Raw genomic sequence first — 19,773 nt, forward strand, 5'->3', positions numbered from 1 at the left:
TTGCCAAGGACACCTCTGCCGAGACTCTGCCCTGCGGGGATGATGGTCTGGAGGAGTTGCCAAGGACACCTCTGCCGAGACTCTGCCCTGCGGGGATGATGGTCTGGAGGAGTTGCCAAGGACACCTCTGCCGAGACTCTGCCCTGAGGGAAGGATTTGGGGCAATGCGTAGAACAAGAGCTATAACACTTGCTGCTCTTTGGAACTTTCTAGCCAGAAACCTCTATGTGCTCTGTACATATTAATCTGCCCCATAATTCCCCTGTGAGGCAGGTGAGTGTGATTGGAGCTATACAAAAACAGAGGTTAAGGAACTTGCTTAGAACCACACAGTGAGACTGAAGCGGAGCCAGGAATAGAAGTCCAGGCCCAGATCCTCAGCTAGCGTAGGTGGGGAGAATAATTCACCCTAACTGTGCTGTTAGGGAACAGCCAGTGTTTCTTACGAACTATGAATGCAACTCTCCGATTCTCCACAGATCCTGGTCTATCACCCAGTTTTTATCAAATATGTTTATGACCACTGGCTGCAGCATCATGGAAGATACCCCTCGACAGGCATTCTGTCAGTGATATTTGCACTCCACCTATGTGATGAGGTAAAGACCAAACTGTTCCATTCCTTGCTTCAGTGTACACTGATACTATGTTGGGGTCAAGGGTTGTAATTATAGCAGATGCTAACAGGAGATCCCTAGATCATTTGTTCATCTTTATCAGCCTCTTTCCATCTTCGCTTCCTCTGACTTCAAGTTTCCTTCAGCGTTTATGATTTCAGCTGTTAGACAAGATGTGTCTTTGACCCAGAGTCGGAAATAACATGGAGACAGTCGCAAATATAAGTGAATTCTCAGACAAAACAAAAAAACATGATTAAGCATTAGGGTTTGAAGTGCATTTCAGAGGAGTCCAATTAAACACAAGAAGTCCTCAGCCTGCTTGATCTCATGTAATCCATATGCCCCTTCTGTGTATGGCCGATGGCCAGTTTCCCAGTGCCTTTTGCTTTCTGGGCCTGGGAGTTTATACATTAGGGACAATTCCCTCCACTACAGGAATTACTGTGTGAAATTCTCTAGCCTGTATTATGCAGTTGGAAACACGCTGGGGGCTATGAGGGACACATTGTATAGGCTGGGGAAGGTTGTGCCTCCCCAAACTGCCCGGTGTGGCCCCACCCACACTTCTCTCCAAAGCCCTGCTTGCCCTTGGCCGCAGCCCAAGCCGATTGCTCCTCTTTAGGGAAGCAGAGTGTTAGGGCTAGGGCAGCCGGGACTTGGGGTGGCTACCACAATATCAATAATAAATAAAAACAATGTGGAAAAGGTTGAGAATCACCAGAGTTCCCTCAAAATGTCAATTAAGAACACACCAAGCTGAAGGCAAAGTCTTTCAGGATGTAACATTTTTCATTCTCTCTCTTGTTAGGTGGATGTGTATGGTTTTGGAGCAGACAGCAATGGCAACTGGCATCATTACTGGGAAAACAATGGTTCCGGGGGGGCTTTTCGGCGAACCATGGTCCATGATGGGGATTTCGAGTCCAATATCACTTTGACTCTTGCCTCTGTTGACAAAATACGTTTTTTCAAGGGCAGATGACCCTTACCACAGGCAGGGATTTGTGGCTGCAATTTCCAGCAGGGGGCAGTTACTGAAGTGTTTGAAGAGGTTTATCGAAGATTATCTTGGGAGCTGACCATATTTGACGATCAGACTCTGCAGCTGAGGAAGTGTGTCTCACTGCTGTGAGGATCATTGAATGAAAGTAGCATGCGGTAGTGGTTCCATACTGCACTTGACTTCCTTATGTCAGAATAGAGACATTGGGGACCTAAGGATCAATTATGGGGAATAAATGATGTGCGGAATCACAGGGGATGTATGGACTTATTAAATCTTGAAATACTGGGAGAGATGTGCCTATTGCTGTTAGGGTAAACTAGGGGAATTTTCTAGGAATTACTGTATGTGTGTGTGCTTTGCTTGCATAAGGCAGGAACTCCCTGAAGAGGAGAGGTGAAAACAGCTTCCTGAATGTCCCATCAACATGGCTGGCTGTGAACACTGTAGTAAGGATTACCTCAGAAGAACACATTCACTTATTCTGCTGTTGATCTTTTCTTTAAACCATCTCTTCTCTTCACTGTGTCATTTCTGGTTCTGCATTGTATTATGGACAAAGGTGATGTACCTGACTTGCAGGGAGTAATGGCTACTTTTGGCAACATATCCACATCTAGAAATTCTGGATCAAATCCTTCATCTCCAGTTAACTGCATATTTTAATGTAGCATCCTACACAGCCATAATGAGACAAAGAAAAACAAAATAAGATTGTGATTGAAAATGCCAGCAAAAATGCCCTTTTTAGCCACTGGTTTGTTTGGGTTTCTTTAAATATAATTCTATTTTATTTTTTGATAGGTACTCTGAATGCTAATTTTTGTTGAATACATTCAAGGTAGAGCAGTGGACATTTTTTTTCTTTCAGTGGTTTACATGTGCCTTTTATATTTCTGCAACAGATGTAATTTTTTTTAAAGACGAAAATCCCTAAATTAAACTTTTTATAGGAAAAAAAACAATTAACCAAAGCTTTGTCTCTACATGGTATCATTTTGTATTCTAAACTAATAATGACATCTCCTGTATTCTACTTGACAAGGGGAAAAAACCAAGGGTAGTTTTTAACAGTAACTTTCACCTTTAAAAAAAAAATCCAAAAGTTGATAGGAAATTTTTTACTCTATTTTTTACAACTTAGAAGGCGATATCTATTTAAATGTATTTAAGTGAAAGTATCAGGTATAAGGATGTGAGCTATAGGAGTGAACAGAACTGTATGGGCATCTACCAGGGCATATCCTCTATGTACAGATTCTGTGGTATGATCCAGACCTCGGAAAGATTTGTGTCTTTAGACAAATGCATATGTTAACAGCATTACTTCTATGCAGCAAGGGGTGCATAAGAAATGTTGTACTGGGGACTTTGCACAGATTCTTCCTAAAATCTGTTTGACCTTCATTTCTGTTGTTCGTTGATATTTTAAACATGAGTTAAAGTATGAAATTGGGAGGGGAGGGCGATTTGAGGATGGTAGCCCTTGCTTCATAATATCATGAAGATGGGATTCAAGGAATCTATGAACCATATCCAATGCCAGTCTCCCCACTGAACTTCAGTGGGCTCTGGAGCAGATCCTGAAAGAGCTGCTGGTTTGATATTTTTCTTGTTTGTTTTTTTTCCTTGTTTCTTTCTTTGTTTTTATTTTGTTTTGTGGCGACTGGAATCTGTGGTAATTAAACACGCACACACACCACTCTGAAGTCAATGGAGTTTTGCCACTGACTTCAATAAGGCCAGTTTTTCAGACCCCCATTTTTGCTCTGTCTGGTTTTTATGAGTGTGTTATCATGGCAACACTAACCCTAACCCTTACAATGTCATGGCAAGATCAGTCCAATTCTCTCTATTTATGACCTCCATCGTCCAACCACTTGCCAATGGGAGTAACTTTACACACACAAGCTGGCCCACTAGAGTCATAGAACATGAAGGACAAGCTTCACACACTTCATTTTCACACTAGCGGCCAACCTTTTCCATAACAGGACACTTCCCCACACACCCATGACTCTCCATCCATTTACCCATAACACCCTCCCTTTAGCAATAGGCAAGGTCAGAGTTCTCGAAATCCAACAACTGTTAGGTTTCAGAGGAACAGCCGTGTTAGTCTGTATTCGCAAAAAGAAAAGGAGTACTTGTGGCACCTTAGAGACTAACCAATTTATTTGAGCATGAGCTTTCGTGAGCTACAGCTCACTTCATCAGATGTATACTGTGGAAACTGCAGCAGACTTTATATACACACAGAGAATATGAAACAATACCTCCTCCCACCCCACTGTCCTGCTGGTAATAGCTTATCTAAAGTGATCAACAGGTGGGCCATTTCCAGCACAAAGCCAGGTTTTCTCACCCTCCACCCCCCCACACAAATTCACTCTCCTGCTGGTGCTAGCCCATCCAAAGTGACAACTCTTTACATAATCAAGTCGGGCTATTTCCTGCATAGATCCAGGTTTTCTCACATCCCCCTCACCCCCATACACACACAAACTCACTCTCCTGCTGGTAATAGCTCATCTAAACTGACCACTCTCCAAGTTTAAATCCAAGTTAAACCAGAACATCTGGGGGGGGGGGGTTAGGAAAAAACAAGAGGAAACAGGCTACCTTGCATAATGACTTAGCCACTCCCTGTTTCCTCTTGTTTTTTCCTACCACCCCCCCCCAGATGTTCTAGTTTAACTTGGATTTAAACTTGGAGAGTGGTCAGTTTAGATGAGCTATTACCAGCAGGAGAGTGAGTTTGTGTGTGTATGGGGGTGGGGGGGATGTGAGAAAACCTGGATCTATGCAGGAAATAGCCCGACTTGATTATGTAAAGAGTTGTCACTTTGGATGGGCTAGCACCAGCAGGAGAGTGAATTTGTGTGGGGGGGTGGAGGGTGAGAAAACCTGGCTTTGTGCTGGAAATGGCCCACCTGTTGATCACTTTAGATAAGCTATTACCAGCAGGACAGTGGGGTGGGAGGAGGTATTGTTTCATATTCTCTGTGTGTATATAAAGTCTGCTGCAGTTTCCACGGTATACATCTGATGAAGTGAGCTGTAGCTCACGAAAGCTCATGCTCAAATAAATTGGTTAGTCTCTAAGGTGCCACAAGTACTCCTTTTCTTTCAACAACTGTTAGTAACCCTGACATTAAGAGCTGCTGTCCTAGAGAGATGTCCAAGAAAGCCACTCACATGCATGTTTCCAGGATAAGCGCATGATTCTGCAGTTGTAACAAAACTTGTTTTCTCTTCTAAAATCACTTTGTAGAAGAATGAACAATATCCACCTGAATCATATTTTTGATATTACCACTTTTTAATAATGATTATTATAATTCAGTGTTTCCCAGTCAGGTGACAAACTACCCTCTTTCCCTCAAAATGGTTGCTTTAAAAAAAAATACTCTGAGAATTTGATTTAACAGCAGTGTAATGTTTTCAGCCTGTGCTTGGGTGGCTGGGTTTTGCAGAAACTTGTACAACTTGAACACTGTTTTTGCATTTCTTTTATAAACGAGAGAGTTTGCTGATAAATTCCCTGTATATTTAAGTCATTTCTGGGGGAGACTTTCAAAGGCGCTCCTGGCAGTTCAGCACCGAACTGCCATTGGGTTGTAATAGAAGTTGGCAGTTTGGAGTCAAACTCCAATTGAAAATCAGTGGGATCTGATTATCTAACTTCCAGTTTGCTCTGTTCATCCAGCTGGTTTCTAGGAGGCAGCAACAGAAGCCACTGGAGAATTCCATTCCCACCGCCAGTATTTTCAACTGACTTCCTGCTAGGAACTGAGAACGGTCTTTAAAAAAAAAAAAAAAAAAGCTATAACATTAAATCTTGAACTGCATTTGCTACCAATGCAAAATTTCCAAAGCACTTCTTGATTGTGTGGTTTGTTTTTAACCAAACTGAATTTCTTGAACACTTTTTTTTTTTTTGGTCTCCAGATGCTTCTTCCTATTTCTCTTTCCTTGGAGCATAGTGATTATTATCGTCATTTCTGTCTGATTGAAGGGAGTCTGGGTCACTCATACTTTGACATTTTATTTATTGTTGAAGTTTTCAATTCAGTAAGAATCAAAATAAATTTTTTATTATAATCAATCAGATTGTCAAAGATATATCTATCTGTGCACCCTTGACTGCTATGTATCAGAGTGGTGTTGTCATGAATTCCTCAAGGTAGTCTCCTGTAATGGTCACTGTAACTGGGTCTTACTCTGCCAGAGTTTCTTTCCTTCTCCCACTCAACCAAACCATCATAACTCAAGCCTGCTCTCCCCTTCAGTTTAACTCATATTTAGAATCATGAGAGCAGCCGTATTGGGTCAGACCAAAGGTCCATCTAGCCCAGTACCCTGTCTTCTGACAGTGGCCAATGCCCGGCGCCCCAGAGGGAATGAACAGAACAGGTAATCATCAAGTGATCCATTACCAGCTTCTTGCAAACAGATGCTAAGGACACCATCCCTGCCCATCCTGGCTACTAGCCATTGATGGACCTATTCTCCATTAATTTATCTAGTTCTTTTCTTAATCCTTAAAGCCTTGGCCTCTGCTTTCTCTAGACAATCCATTCCACCAGCAATCCATTCCACTCCTTATGGCCTCCTTAATTCTCTCTTGCTTCAGGTAGCTCCAGGCTTTTGCCTTTGGCTAGCAGGAAGAGCTTCTTCCCTGCCATCTCTGGATCCCATGCAGAAGCATCTCTACAGGCAGTTAGGTGTACTCCCATTACCCTTATATCAGATCCCAGAACACTCTGAGCAGGGAAGCTCTGCCAAGCCCCCTCTGAGTCTCTTTAGCAAACCCTCCCCTAGTCTCTGACGGAGCAGACACACCCTGTCCTTGAGCTACCATCATATGGACCATGTCTCATAGTATGTCAGCCAAAAAACTCCCAACTCCTTAGGTAATAAGGTTATATCCTCTAGGAGAGGTGGCCAGGCCAAACCTGAGTGATGCTACAGCCCTAAGCTCCACTCACTCAGATTTGGAAGGGATGGGCATATGGGCTCATGGGTCAGGCTGCTGGTGTGTAGTGGGGATGCCGAAGAGGTGAGTCAGGCAGGGGATTGGGCAAACCTCCCTGAAATCAGTTTGAAAATGTTGGCCAGAATGGCTACCATCACATGACCCCTAATTGCCTGACCCAGCCCCATCACCTGGGATGTAGACAAATAGACAGGCCTGAGCCCAACTCTTCTTAAAGGGCCAGCCCAATTGTGACTGTTGCCTATTGTGATAGGCGCTGTCAGGACTGGCCTTTTGAACCCATTAAGGCTTTTTGTCTGCATTAAGCTTTACACAGGTTTGCCCACAAAGGGTTCCTTATTGGGTGTGACGTTCCCCTCTGATGTTATCCAGACTGGTGATCTGCTAGGTCACTCCAATCCTTGACTCTGGGAGCCAGCCTTACCCTGCTCTGCTGTGAGAACCCCCACTCCTGGGCTGTTCATGCACAGCCTCTGGCATGTAAGCTGCCCCCAGCTACTTGCAAGTGAATGACACTAGCCAATATCTCCGGTCCCAGACACAACCCTAGGAACTTCCGTCTTGCAATGTCCAGTTATGCCCGCTGGACACTGCAAGCTTATATGAGTTCATCAGTTTAACAAAGAAATTGATATGTACCAGGCTTGTTCTCCCAAGGGGAACCTCTGACACACTTCAAACCAAAAGCACTGCTTCAGGTAGACTAAACAGACACATTTATTAACTGTAAAGATAGATTTTCAGTGATTATAAGTCAAAGCATAACAAGGCAGATTTGGTCAAATGAAATAAAAGCAAAATGCATTCTAAGCTGATCTTAACCCTTTGAGTGCCCTTAAAGACTTAGATGCGTCTCGCCACAGGCTGGCTGGTTGCTCTTCAGCCAGGCTCTCCCCTTTGATCAGCGCTTCAGTCGCTTGGTGGTGGTGGTGTCTGTAGATGTAGGAGGAAGAGCATGGCAAACGTCCCTCCCTTTTATCATGTCCTTTCTTCCCTCTTGGCTTTGCCCCCTCCACCTTGAGAGTCAGGTGAGCATTACCTCATCACAGTCCCAAATTGACCAAAGAAACGGGAGGGTGATTCACTCAAGAGTCCAACAGATCCTTTTGTTGCTGCCTAGGCCAGCATCCTTTGTTCCTGTGTGGCTGGGCTGGGTTTGTCCCATACGTGCCCTGATGAGATGTGAACTGCCCCTCTGCTCTTGGAGAGTTTTGCCTGGGCCTGCTTTAAGCCATGAGGATACATTTTCAGCCTCATCACTATATACATGAAAATTATAACCTATAACAACAATTACTATATCATTACTATAACAACAATGCTCAGTGCATCATGAGCCTTCCGAAGACATCCACCATGGCAAACTTTGCATTGAGGCCACACAATCATTTTATAAAGATGAACATGGGGGTGTAGGGCGGTCCCCCGAAGGAAGAGAGTGTCACACTGGGGTATTAAACCTACAGCCAATTGCCCCTGAACTGCTGGGAACTTTTAAGTGAGATGTCTAAACTTGGCAGAGCTGAGCTGCGAAGAAGGGGCATTACAAGATCTGGTGTCTGGGGAGGTGAAGGAATTGCATAGGCTCACTTTTTAGTTTGGCTGGTTGTTTTCTGCTGTGGGAAGGTAGGAGCAGCTGCTACTGCTTTACTGATGATTTGATTGTGACTTTAATTTCTGGCTCTCTCCTAAAGTCCAGGGCAGCTGGCTGTTTTGTTTGGGGTGACATTCTTATTCTACACCGGGATAAATGCCATTTTCAAATGGGTGGTAATGGGGCTTCAAAAGTGTAAGTGTGTGTGTGTGTGCATGCACATACACACACACACACACACACGTGCGGAGCGAGTGGATGATTTGCCTGTGCATGCGCTCTCACGGAGTAGAAATTTTGCCTGGGTGAATGGGACTGGGTAGATGTTGGTTCCTCCTCTGAAGAGAATCACAGAAATGTGGGGCTGGAAGGGACATTTAGTCCAGCCCCCTGCGCTGAGGCAGGACCAAATAAACCTAGACCATCCCAGACAGGTGTTTGTCTAACCTGTTCTTAAAAACCACCAATGATGGGGTTTCCACAACCTCCCTAGGAAGCCTATTCCAGTGTTTAACTAGCCATATAGTTAGAAAGTTTTTCCTAATATTTAACTTAAAGCTCCCTCGCTGCAGATTAAGCCCATTACTTCTTGTCCTAGCTTCAGTGGACATGGAGAACACTCGATCGCTTTCCTCTTTGTATCAGCCTTTAACATATTTGAAGACTATCTGGTTTGTCCCCTTCTGTCTCTTTTCTCAAGAGGAAACATCCCCAGCTTTTTAACCATTCCTCATAGAACAGGTTTTCTAAAGTTTTTGTCATTTTTGTGGCTCTCCTCTGGCCTATCTCAAATTTGTCCATATCTTTCTTAAGGTGTGATGTTCAGAACTGGACACAGTAGCGCAGCTGAGGCCTCACCAATGCCAGGTAGAGCAGGACAATTACCTCCCATTCTTACATACCACACTTCAGTTAATACACCCCAGAATGAGATTAGCCTTTTTTTCAGCTGCGTCACATTGTTGACTCATATGCAAGTTGTGATCTCCTGTAACCCCCAGATCCTTTCCAACAGTGCTATCACCTAGCCAGTTAGTCCCCATTTTGTAGTTGTGCATTTGACTTTTCCATCCTAAGTGAAGTATTTTGCATTTTGTCTTTACTGAATTGCATCATGTTAATATCAGACCAATTCTCTAATTTGTCAAGGGCATTTTGAATCCTAGTCCTGTTCTCCCAAGGGCTTGTAACCCCTCCCAGCTTGGTGTCATCTGTGAATTTTATGAGCACACTCCTCACTCCACTATCCAAGTCATTAATGAAAATATTGAATAGTAACTGACCCCCTGTGAGACCCCACTAGATTTGGCCTTGCTGTTTAACAGCAAACCATTGATAACTACTTTTTACAGGCTTTCAACAAGTTGTGCACCCACCTTATAATAATTTCTTCAAGACCAGCAGTTCTCAAACTTTAGCATCCTGAGGACCCCCACTTCGATTTAAAAAATTTTCACAGACTCCCCAAGTCTACCAGTGTTCATGAAAAGTGCTATTATTAATAAAATTACCACTATCGCTGCTATTTATTTCATTATTCTTTATTATTAGACAGAGATACATAAATATGTCTGGGTAGGGAGTATTCTTTATTTAATCTAAACAGCGAGAAAACTTAATTAAAAAAACAAATTTTGAGCACCCGTCCGAACCCTCCCTGCTGTGTGCCCGGACCCCAGCACTGGCTGCCCATGGTACATGGATTCACACCCAGCGCCTCTCTTGAAGCTAGCATCTGCATTGCTGTGAGAGGAGCAGGATTGGCCCACCCTAACTGGCAGGGCTGCATGCAGAATTCCCATGTGCTTTCAGATGCACCAGCCGGTTGGCAGGTGCTGCTTCACTTTGGGTCCTCCCGTGCTTTCCTCTGCTGCTGAATTTCACGGCTCCAGGCGATCCATGAGTCATGCTGACTCTATGTTCAGCCCCCAGGACCCGCCCCCCACTCCACCGCTGTTCCACAGCGTGCAGTTGATCAGCGGGGCCAGTGGCCCCAGCCATGACTCATGGACCGCCTGGAGCCAGACATGACTCGTGGTCCCGCTAGAGTGCCCTCGCGGCCCCCCCCCAGGAGTCCACGGACCCCACTTTGAGAATCGCTGTTTTAGACCACACTTCCCTCATTCGCTCATGAGACTGTCTTGGGGACTATGTCAAAAGCCTTGCTTAAAATCAAGGCATATCACAACTCCAGGTTCCCCCCATCCTCTAGACCAAGTGGAGTTACGGGGAGCAAAGAACACAGCAGCCCAGGTTCCACAGCCCCTTCTTTCATTGGACTGTAGGATGATTTCTCCAAGAGGGAGGGACAAGACAGGAAGTGAGCTGGCCCTAAGTAGCTATTTCTTTCAGAAAAGGTGAGTGAGGGTGAAAGAGGAGGAGCAGTTGTGAGGGTCTGGTAGGTGCCAGGATAGCAGGGGCAGCTGCAGCAACCTGCAAAGAGGTACGGTCCCGTACAAACCGCTCTGGTGGTGGGGGAGAGTAAGGTGCCCATCCTGCACTAAGTTATTGGGAGGGTGAGCAGGTTAACTCACTGACCGGTCTAAGCAGGGGAATGGTTCCCACTAGTGTGGGCATGTTCCTGGCTTCTATACTACCCCAGTGGAATCGGATAGCGAAAGACTCTGAGTCCTTGCCCCAACTCCCTGATGGCCGCCTGATCTCGGGGATGCCTCTTCCAGTCTCCAATGCGGCAGAGTCCTCATAGCCCCAATAAAGCTGGGTCTAGGGTTCCTGGGCGGCTTAACCCCCAGTCTCATCATGGGTCCCTCAGGCAGAGGCTAGGGTGTCCCCACACCAGAGTATTCTCACCTCACCGGCCACGTCCCTGACCCACTGATTGCTATGCTGAGTTTAAACCACATACAAATTATTAAACAGCAACTATAAACCGGTAAGAGAAAAACGGAAAAGGTAAAAGGATCCAGGGCATGGAGACACTGTCACCAATCGTCTCTGGGACTCAAGAAAATTTGCGGCCTGTTCCTTACATGTCCCAGGCCTCCCCCACCCCCGCCCCAGGCCCTGGATGTGCTGCAGTGATACAGCAGGCAAGACACCTGCTCTGGCGGTGGCAGGGCCGGCTCTAGATTTTTTGCCTCCCCAAGCAAAAAAATTTGCCACCCCCAAGCTCCAGCGGGGCTGGGGCTCGCAGGTGGCGCTGGAAGCGGAGGGAGTGAGGTCACCTTCTCCCAGCGCCTGCAGGAGCTGTTTTCCCCCTCAGCATACCGGGGCTGGGGCTTCCCCTTCCCGCCACGGCTGGCAGGGGGGCGGCGCCCTCGCCCCATCGAAGTGGCGCAGCTCCGAGAGCTCAACTGCCCCGAATAAAAAGGATGGCCGGAGCGCCACCCCTGGAAATGTGCCGTCCCCAAGCACGTGCTTGCTTTGCTGGTGCCCAGAGCCGGTCCTGGGCGGTGGCCACACCCCCTCAGGCTCTATGTGGCAGGAGCCTTCTCCCCAGTATCAGCCCTCCCATCAGGGTCGCTTCTCCCCTCCAAGGCTGACCTTCAAGGCTGTTCTGTCTGGCAACATCTCCCTGCACTGGGCCCTCTCTGCCCAGGGTCCCCCTCGCGGTCCCCAGCTGCTCCCTGTGCTTAGCTACAGTGTTACTGCAGTGTTCACTCTCCTGGCTCTGGTCCTGCAGTGCCCCATTGCAGCTCAGCCCTGGCTCCCCCTCGGTGTGGCTGGTCACTGCTGCTCCAGCTTCTGGCGTGGGGCTGCTGCTCCCTCTTTGGCTCCGCTCCACTCGGCCCCTGGTAGCCCCAGAGCACACGGAGGACAGGCCTGCTGGGCTCTTCTTGACTCCCTCAATTGCAATAAGGAGCCAACAGCCCCCTTACACTGGCATGAAGGGGCTGCCCTGCATTATGAAGGGTGGGGGAGAGTCAAGGAGGGAGAAGAATGAATGCATTGATTGGGAAGCTTCCATCCCTGTATGCTGCCGGGGCAGAGGGGAATAAAGTGGGTAGTGCTAATTGATTTGGGGTAAAGGCGGCATTAGTTGGGGGTGCAGAGGTCACTCAGTGGGAGGCTGGGGTTCTCTGGGCCAGAGCGGCGGGAGGGAGACTAGGCAGGAGGGGCCTTGGCCCTGGGACAAGGTTTAATCTGAGTCCTGGGGCTAATAAGCCCTGGTTGGGTGAGGACAGGATCCTGGTACGATAGAAACAGGGTAAGAAATGGAGGCAGGGAAAAGGAAACAGTCCCCTGGCGCTGGATCAAGCCCTAAGCCAGAGGCCGCATAGGTGGGGTGGGGGAACTCAGCAAGCAATGGCAGCAAAGGGGGGTAGATGTGGCAGCTGGGCTCCTGACAAATTACTTGGTCTGTTAGAGATTGTAAGCTCTTTGGGGCAGGGAGGGTCTCCCATTCTCAGTCTGTACATTGCCTAGCATGAGGGGGCATGTTCCACTCCTGGGCCCCGTTAGGCCGATTTATACAAACAAGTGAGAGGCCTGAGATGATTAATCTGAGCACAGCTTGACGGTCAGTTGGTTCTACTGGTATCTCTGGATTCTGTCGTTTGTAGGAGTGGAGAAGACGGAGGAAAAGACCCACAATTCTCCAGAATAAGTACTGGAGCGGGCTGACCAGCCCACAGGACACCGGTTGATTTGGACACTTACTCCAGATGCTCTCCACCAAGCAGAATCCCCACCGGGAACAAAAGGGCGTCCCTGTGGGTGGAATCTGGTGCGGGGCTGAATTCCCTCCTCTTTATCTAAAACAATTCTTTCACTTTGGGCATAGGGTTGGGGCGGGGGGTGCCCTGAAAGGTTGTTCCCTGGAATTCCCATTTATATGTGTTAACGACAGGCTCAGCAGCGGGGGTAGTGCTGATCTGATCTGGGGCAAACCTTACCCTGCCTCAGATATGCCTGTTCTGTGACTGGATTTCAGCCTCAAATCAGCCTGGAGCTTCTCCATAGAATTACACTGAACCAAACGCACCGTTTCAGCCCGTAGCACCCTTTCATGGTAATGATATCTTTTCAAAATCTAAATTCAGTAAGGGCTGGATCAAAACTCATTGAGATCAATAGAAGGGTACTTGGTGACTTCAGAGGGTTTCAGATCAGTCCCTACTACTTCATGAAAAGTGAAGGGTTACATTCAAAGCACCCTTACCCAGTCCTGGTCTAGGGGCGGGTGCAATTGGGTTGTTTTTTATTTTTTGGGGTTTTTTTGGAAGAGCTCATTGGGGTTTCCATAAGTGTATTTCCTTTCCTAAAATCTGCTTTCTTAATACTCTTCGCTAGCCTCGCTTTTCATTTCCTTATGGCTGTTCCACTTACTAGCCTTTTTTTTTTTTTTTTTAAAGGAGCCAGGGGGCACAGATCCTGTCAGATATAAATGTAATTCAAAAGCAAAAGCCTATCCATTGAAATTCATCCAAGCAGACTGCTTACCACTAGAAATCTGAGACGTCGGTATGACAACGCAGCTGCAATTCATTTAAGATCAGACAGTAAGTACAATTCAGCTCGCTTTGCTCTTGGACTTAGTGGTCTGACTGTTATTGGAGGGCCACTCTTTAGCCTGCCCTTCAGAGGCCATGTCCCTGAGAGCAAATTGACCCTTGCTTATCCATCCAGCACATAGTCTAATCAATGCTGCATCCATGACAAAATGACCAGGATCGGCTGATATCTTAACCCACATTAAACATGCTGAAAATATGAAAGGCTGGTTAGTGTGACACAGCCAGGAAAAGCACTGTGGGTGTCGCAGTCATGTTAAGGGCCAACACTCAGGAAGGAAGTCAGCTGGTGATTAGCCCCACTTCTCTGTGGAAGGGGGCATCTTTCTCCCTTCCCCGGGTGGGTGGGTGGGTGTGTAGTCCAAGTTTCAAGCCTTCTATGGATGCAGAGTGTGTGCAGGGGAGGGAATGCTGCTGATTTAATCTGTGATAGCACCATGATTAAAAGCCAATGGCCTGAAGAGGCCCACATGTCCAGCAGCAGATCGGACTAGACAATCACTTTAGAACCTGCCTGATTCTTCAGCAGAGCGCATTGCGGAGGTGGGGGAGGGGCTTCTGTGAAAACTGGGGGGCAACAACATGCTATAAAATGAAAATCAGTGACTAAGAAGCAGCAGCCTTTGTTCTAGAGAAGCCTGCCTTCAATCACTGTGATAACAATCCTGCTGCCCTGCAGGTGGGCACAGTGCCAGCTGGATCCGGTGGCAGATATTTATGGGAAAGAGAGAGCCGACTTAGGTCCTGAAACTGCCAAGTCCAGATTAATGAATCACTAAATGTGCTACTGAAATGCAGCCACTTCTGGGGTTAAGCACTGCAGCTGTCTGAACAGCTCACAGCAGCACCACAGTAGATGTTAGGATAGGAAGTAAAAATAAATATTGCACCAGACTGAAAAGACAGGATATTTTGATTTCAGATTGGCAGGATGTAAATATCCAAATGCAAATTTGGCCAGTAGAGTGTTATAAATGCTCCCTCTGGTCCAAACCTTCCCCCAGGATTTTTGATGCCCATGGTCTCCAGTTTCACGTGCTGTCCATAAACCCCACCTCCAAGAGCAACAGCAGGCCCTATAGCCTCACAGGGGCATTGGGTCTGTTAACTACTAAAGGAGTTGGAAACCCTAATTAAGTCCTGTCAGGGTTCCCTCCCCACACTGAACTCGAGGGTAAAGATGTGGGGAACTGCATGAAAGACCCCCTAAAAGATTATTTTTACCAGCTTAGGTTAAACACTTTCCCAAGGCACAAACTTTGCCTTATTCTTGAACAGTATGCTGCCACCACCAAGTGATTTAGACAAAGAATAGGGAAAGGACCACTTGGAGTTCCTATTTCCCCAAAATATCCCCCCAAGCCCTTACACCCCTTTTCCTGGGGAGGCTTGAGAATAAACAAAATGAGCACAAACCAGCCTTGGATTTTTAAGACCCAAAAAACCCAATCAGATTCTTAAAAATCAGAACTTTATTAGAAGAACAAAAAAAGATACAACAACTCTGTAAGATCAGAATGGAAGATAATCTTACAGGCAGTCAGATTCAAAACATAGAGAATCCCTCTAGGCAGAACCTTAAGTTACAAAAAGACACAAAAACAAGAATACACATTTCCTCCAGCACAGCGAATTTCACAAGCGAAAACAAAGAAAACCTAACTCATTTTCTAGCTAAATTACTTACTAACTTTATAGGGGTTGGAGGGCTTGCATCCTTGATCTGTTCCCGGCAAAGGTATCACACAGACAGACAAAAGCCTTTCCCCCCTGCTCCAGATTTGAAAGTATCTTGTCCCCTCATTGGTCATTTTGGGTCAGGTGCCAGCCAAGTTACCTGAGCTTCCTAGTCTTTTAGAGGTAAAAGGACTTTTTCTCTGGCCAGGAGGGATTTCATAGCACTGTATACAGAAGGGTGGTTACCCTTCCCTTAATATTTATGACAAGTCCAGCTGCCCACACTGCAAGCCTGTCTCCCTCTCGCATCTATCATCGGTTAATAATTTATTCCGAAAAGACCAAAGAGGCAGGATTAGGTGCAAAACAAAGAACAATTTATTAAAGGATCCCCAACAGCTCTACCCAATAAGCAAACAGGAAAACCACTCGGGTGTTAACAATACAAACAGGCTTGAAGCAAAGGTCCCAAAACCATACAACACCAGGGGTGGGTAAGACAAGTTAAAAGTGTTAACACATCACCATTCTTGTTCTTTACACCACACTCTGGACACACTGGAGCTAAGGACACCATCAGGACCACAGGACATCAAGGGACAGGAGCCAGGAGCACGAACAGCAGGATACTCAGGACAGGATCAGGTAAACCATCTTCTATCTTCTTCCTTCTCAGCTTGCCATGGCAACTCAGCAGGGAATAGATCTTAGCACTGGGCTGCCTCTATGGTGGACAGCAGCCACCACAGGGTGCTGTAACCTTTTATCGCCTTTAGTTGCCGGGCAGGATTCGCCAAGCCACCTGACCCTTTCCCGCCAAAATGTACAAAAAGGCGCCAATAGTTCCCACCAAAGTGCTGTTGCTAGGCAGATTATAGACAAAAGGGGGAAGAAGAAGGGGGACTACAATATGGAGGGTGAAGTACAACTCAAGGAAACCAAGATGGCGAACTGAAGTTTCCTTACAATTCAGTCCAGTGACAAGAGCACCCCATTCTGAATCACTACTCCTACATCCTGCAGCACCTTGGCATCCCTTAGGGGTCTCCTAGCCAAGTGCTGCATAGGTCCCACTTGTATTTGTCTCTGTGACACCCAATCAGTGTGAGTGCCATGCTATTGTAGTGGCAATCACAGCCCCATCCCGACAATGGTTCCTGGGTCAACACTCCCCAGGGCAAGGTTGCCCTATAACTTTTTTTCCCCCAGAATGGCTTTCTGATGCTGACCCTTGGATTCTGCTAGAGCCAGTTATACCCTTAAAATAGCTGTTTTGCACTGGCAGCAGCTTCGCTGTCCCTCAGCAGTTAGGCACCTTTTGCCTTTGTTATTGCTGTGGAAATGGCACCTCAGAACTAAACGCAGGACCACTGAGAAGGTCAAAAGACCACAGACAGGCACCCCGCTCCCTCCCCCTTAACACAACACTGTGTCTGGCTTGGGTCTTTCCATAGCACCTCAATGCCAGCTCAGCACTCCCACTGATTATTGTAATCACAGGAAAACAGCTGCTCTATTTCACAGGCCAGCACCATGTCCCATCCCAGCACATTCCAGCCCCGCAGTCATTCCTCAGTCAGTCCTCCCTGGAAAACAGGTGGGGCTTGCAATGTGTCCTGATGCTCCGTGTCAAGGTTCCTCCCCCACTCTGAACTCTAGGGTACAGATGTGGGGACCTGCATGAAAACCTCCTAAGCTTACTTTTACCAGCTTAGGTTAAAATTTCCCCAAGGTACAAATTAATTTTATCCTTTGTCCTTGGAATATCCACTGCCACCACCAAACTCTAACTGGGTTTACTGGGAAACGTAGTTTGGACACATCTTTCCCCCCAAAATCCTCCCAATCCTTGCACCCCACTTCCTGGGAAAGGTTTGGTAAAAATCCTCACCAATTTGCTTAGGTGACTACAGACCCAAACCCTTGGATCTGAGAACAATGAAAAAGCATTCAGTTTTCTTACAAGAAGACTTTTAATAGAAATAGAAGTAAATAGAAGTAAAGGAATCACCCCTGTAAAATCAGGATGGTAGATACCTTACAGGGTAATTAGATTCAAAACATAGAGAATCCCTCTAGGCAAAACCTTAAGTTACAAAAAAGACACACAGACAGAAATAGTTATTCTATTCAGCACAATTCTTTTCTCAGCCATTTAAAGAAATCATAATCTAACACATACCTAGCTAGATTACTTACTAAAGTTCTAAGACTCCATTCCTGGTCTATCCCCGGCAAAAGCAGCAACAGACAGACCCTTTGTTTCTCTCCCTCCTCCCAGCTTTTGAAAGTATCTTGTCTCCTCACTGGTCATTTTGGTCAGGTGCCAGCGAGGTTACCTTTAGCTTCTTAACCCTTTACAGGTGAGAGGATTTTTCCTCTGGCCAGGAGGGATTTTAAAGGGGTTTACCCTTCCCTTTATATTTATGACACTCCGCTAGGGCTAGATTTGGCTTATAGCCTTGGCTAGGGGGCAGCGCACTGGGGCACTATCCCTGGAGCAGTGCAGAGAAGGAATCATGCCTTAAAGAAGCACAAATCTTGCCCTCCCCATTCCTTGCTTTTAGGAAGTAGAAATTCGCTGCTAGTTCCTATCAGCAGCCAAGGATTCCTCTCCCTGTGCCAGCTCAGCAAATTGTAGGGGCAGAGGCAGAACCAAGAACCCACCCACTACCTGCTCAGGGCAAGGCGGAGGAGTGGATGCACCATGCCCACTTACCCCTGCTGCCCAGACCCAAGATTCAAGAGGCCAAGCAGAGGGTAAGGGGGAGTCTTGCTCCCTCTTTAGGGTCTGTCCCCACTGGAGCTGGAAGCTGTAAATTCCAGCTTCAGGAGACATACCAGTGCAGCTGTGATTAAGCAAGTGCACTAGAAGTGTAGTCATGGAGATACAAGCAGTGGGAGGGGCTAGCTGCCCCAAGTATGTATCTCTGGTCTAGGACGGGATTGTAAGTGGGACAGGTAGCCCCTTGCATTGCCAGGGCTGCACCTCTATTTTTGGCACACTAACTCAATCAGAGCTAGTATGGGTATGTCTGCTCCAGCTGGAATGTGCACCTTCCAGCTCTGGTGCAGACAGACCCTTACACTTGGTGCACAAAAAGAAAAGGAGTACTTGTGGCACCTTAGAGACTAACAAATTTATTTGAGCATAAGTCTCTAAGGTGCCACAAGTACTCCTTTTCTTTTTGCGGATATAGATTAACATGGCTGCTACTCTGAAACTTGGTGCACTGTGCATCCAAGAGACAATTGAGCCCATAGGGCCAGATTGTGCTAACCTTTCTCACACTGAATAGTGCCTTACTCCACTCATAAACTCCTAGGAATCCAGTTATTGGGTATGAGTAAGGGTGGCACAATGTGGGCCAAAGTAAGGGATTCTACAAGGACAACATAGGCAGTTTAACATCCACTTTGCAATGGGGTCCTGGTCCCTGACTGGGGCTCCCAGATGCCCTGGGAATACAAATATGTAATAAGAGCAGTATCTATAGAATCTATTCCTGAATGCCTCCTTGAAGTTAAACAGATCGATTCAATCACTGGGGCATGTTCAATTTTTGTCACTGTAGGCGCTGGAATTAATTTTGTAAGTACCAATTCCAACAGCTACAGAGATGATCAATGGCTGTCTCAGTTTCGCTTCTTCCTCAACCTTTGCCTCATCAAAGGCACTTGCTTGGTATGTCTTTCCCCAGAGACCAGCACTTTCCTGCTAAGAGGCAACAGACCAAATTCTCAGCTGACGGAGATTGCTGTAGCTACATTGAAGCCAAGGGAGCTATGTCAGTTTTCCCCAGCTGAAGGCCTGGCCCACAGATGTGTAATTTCATGGCTAAGTGGCGAGCTCGGGTAATAATTGCATAAGTAACTGTAGCTGGAACAATGTTTTTATTTCCTGTAATAAGCAGAGAAATGGGAAAATGAGAATGCACACAGATTAATGGGTCTCTGGACAGTGAGAGAGCATTCACATATTTCAGCCAGGGCTGGGGAATCTACGCACCTCTTCATTGGCTTTATTAGAGGTGACACGTAACATCTGGTTAAGGTCTCACTTCAGTCAGTATCTGAAGTCTCTTCACGATCAGAAACAGCTTTCCACTGGACATTTGGGGGAAGAACCCATCTTAAAGACTTATACCACATCCCACAGGAGACTGCTCCACAATCCAACAGATCTTTGCTGTCACTAAGTTCTCCCTGGTAGTCATTTACATTTTCCCTTTCTTAATTTCAACCCATTACTCATAATGAACCCCACCCTAAATTAGCCTAAATAATCTCTCCTTCTCTCATAGTCATTACTTAGCCAACCTACACAAAATTAACACTTATAAAGCCAAATCTGCCTTACTCATGCAAATCATCGATCAAAAGTAATGAGTGTATTTGTAACCCTT

General features: G+C 46.4%; 1 protein-coding gene across 8 annotated transcripts in view; it reads left to right on the forward strand.

Annotated features, from left to right (window-relative positions):
- Window positions 1-19,773, forward strand: part of ST3GAL1 (ST3 beta-galactoside alpha-2,3-sialyltransferase 1) — a 231,355-nt gene that overhangs the window by 128,888 nt on the left and 82,694 nt on the right. For 4 of the 8 annotated variants that reach the window (XR_012666869.1, XR_012666868.1, XR_007355430.2 and 1 more), the window contains exon 6: window positions 13,532-16,012. Coding sequence is in view for 3 of the 8 variants with exons in the window: in XM_048841706.2 (XP_048697663.1) it covers window positions 480-599; window positions 1,429-1,602 (294 nt within the window). In the remaining 5 variants the exon portion in view is untranslated. Of the gene's footprint in view, window positions 1-479; window positions 600-1,428; window positions 2,598-13,531; window positions 16,013-19,068 lie in introns of those variants that run through there. The other 4 variants (XM_048841706.2, XM_048841705.2, XR_007355428.2 and 1 more) reach the window with 3 other exon arrangements.

This window comes from Caretta caretta, chromosome 2 (genome assembly GCF_965140235.1).
Source record: "Caretta caretta isolate rCarCar2 chromosome 2, rCarCar1.hap1, whole genome shotgun sequence".
Taxonomy (NCBI): Eukaryota; Metazoa; Chordata; order Testudines; family Cheloniidae; genus Caretta; species Caretta caretta.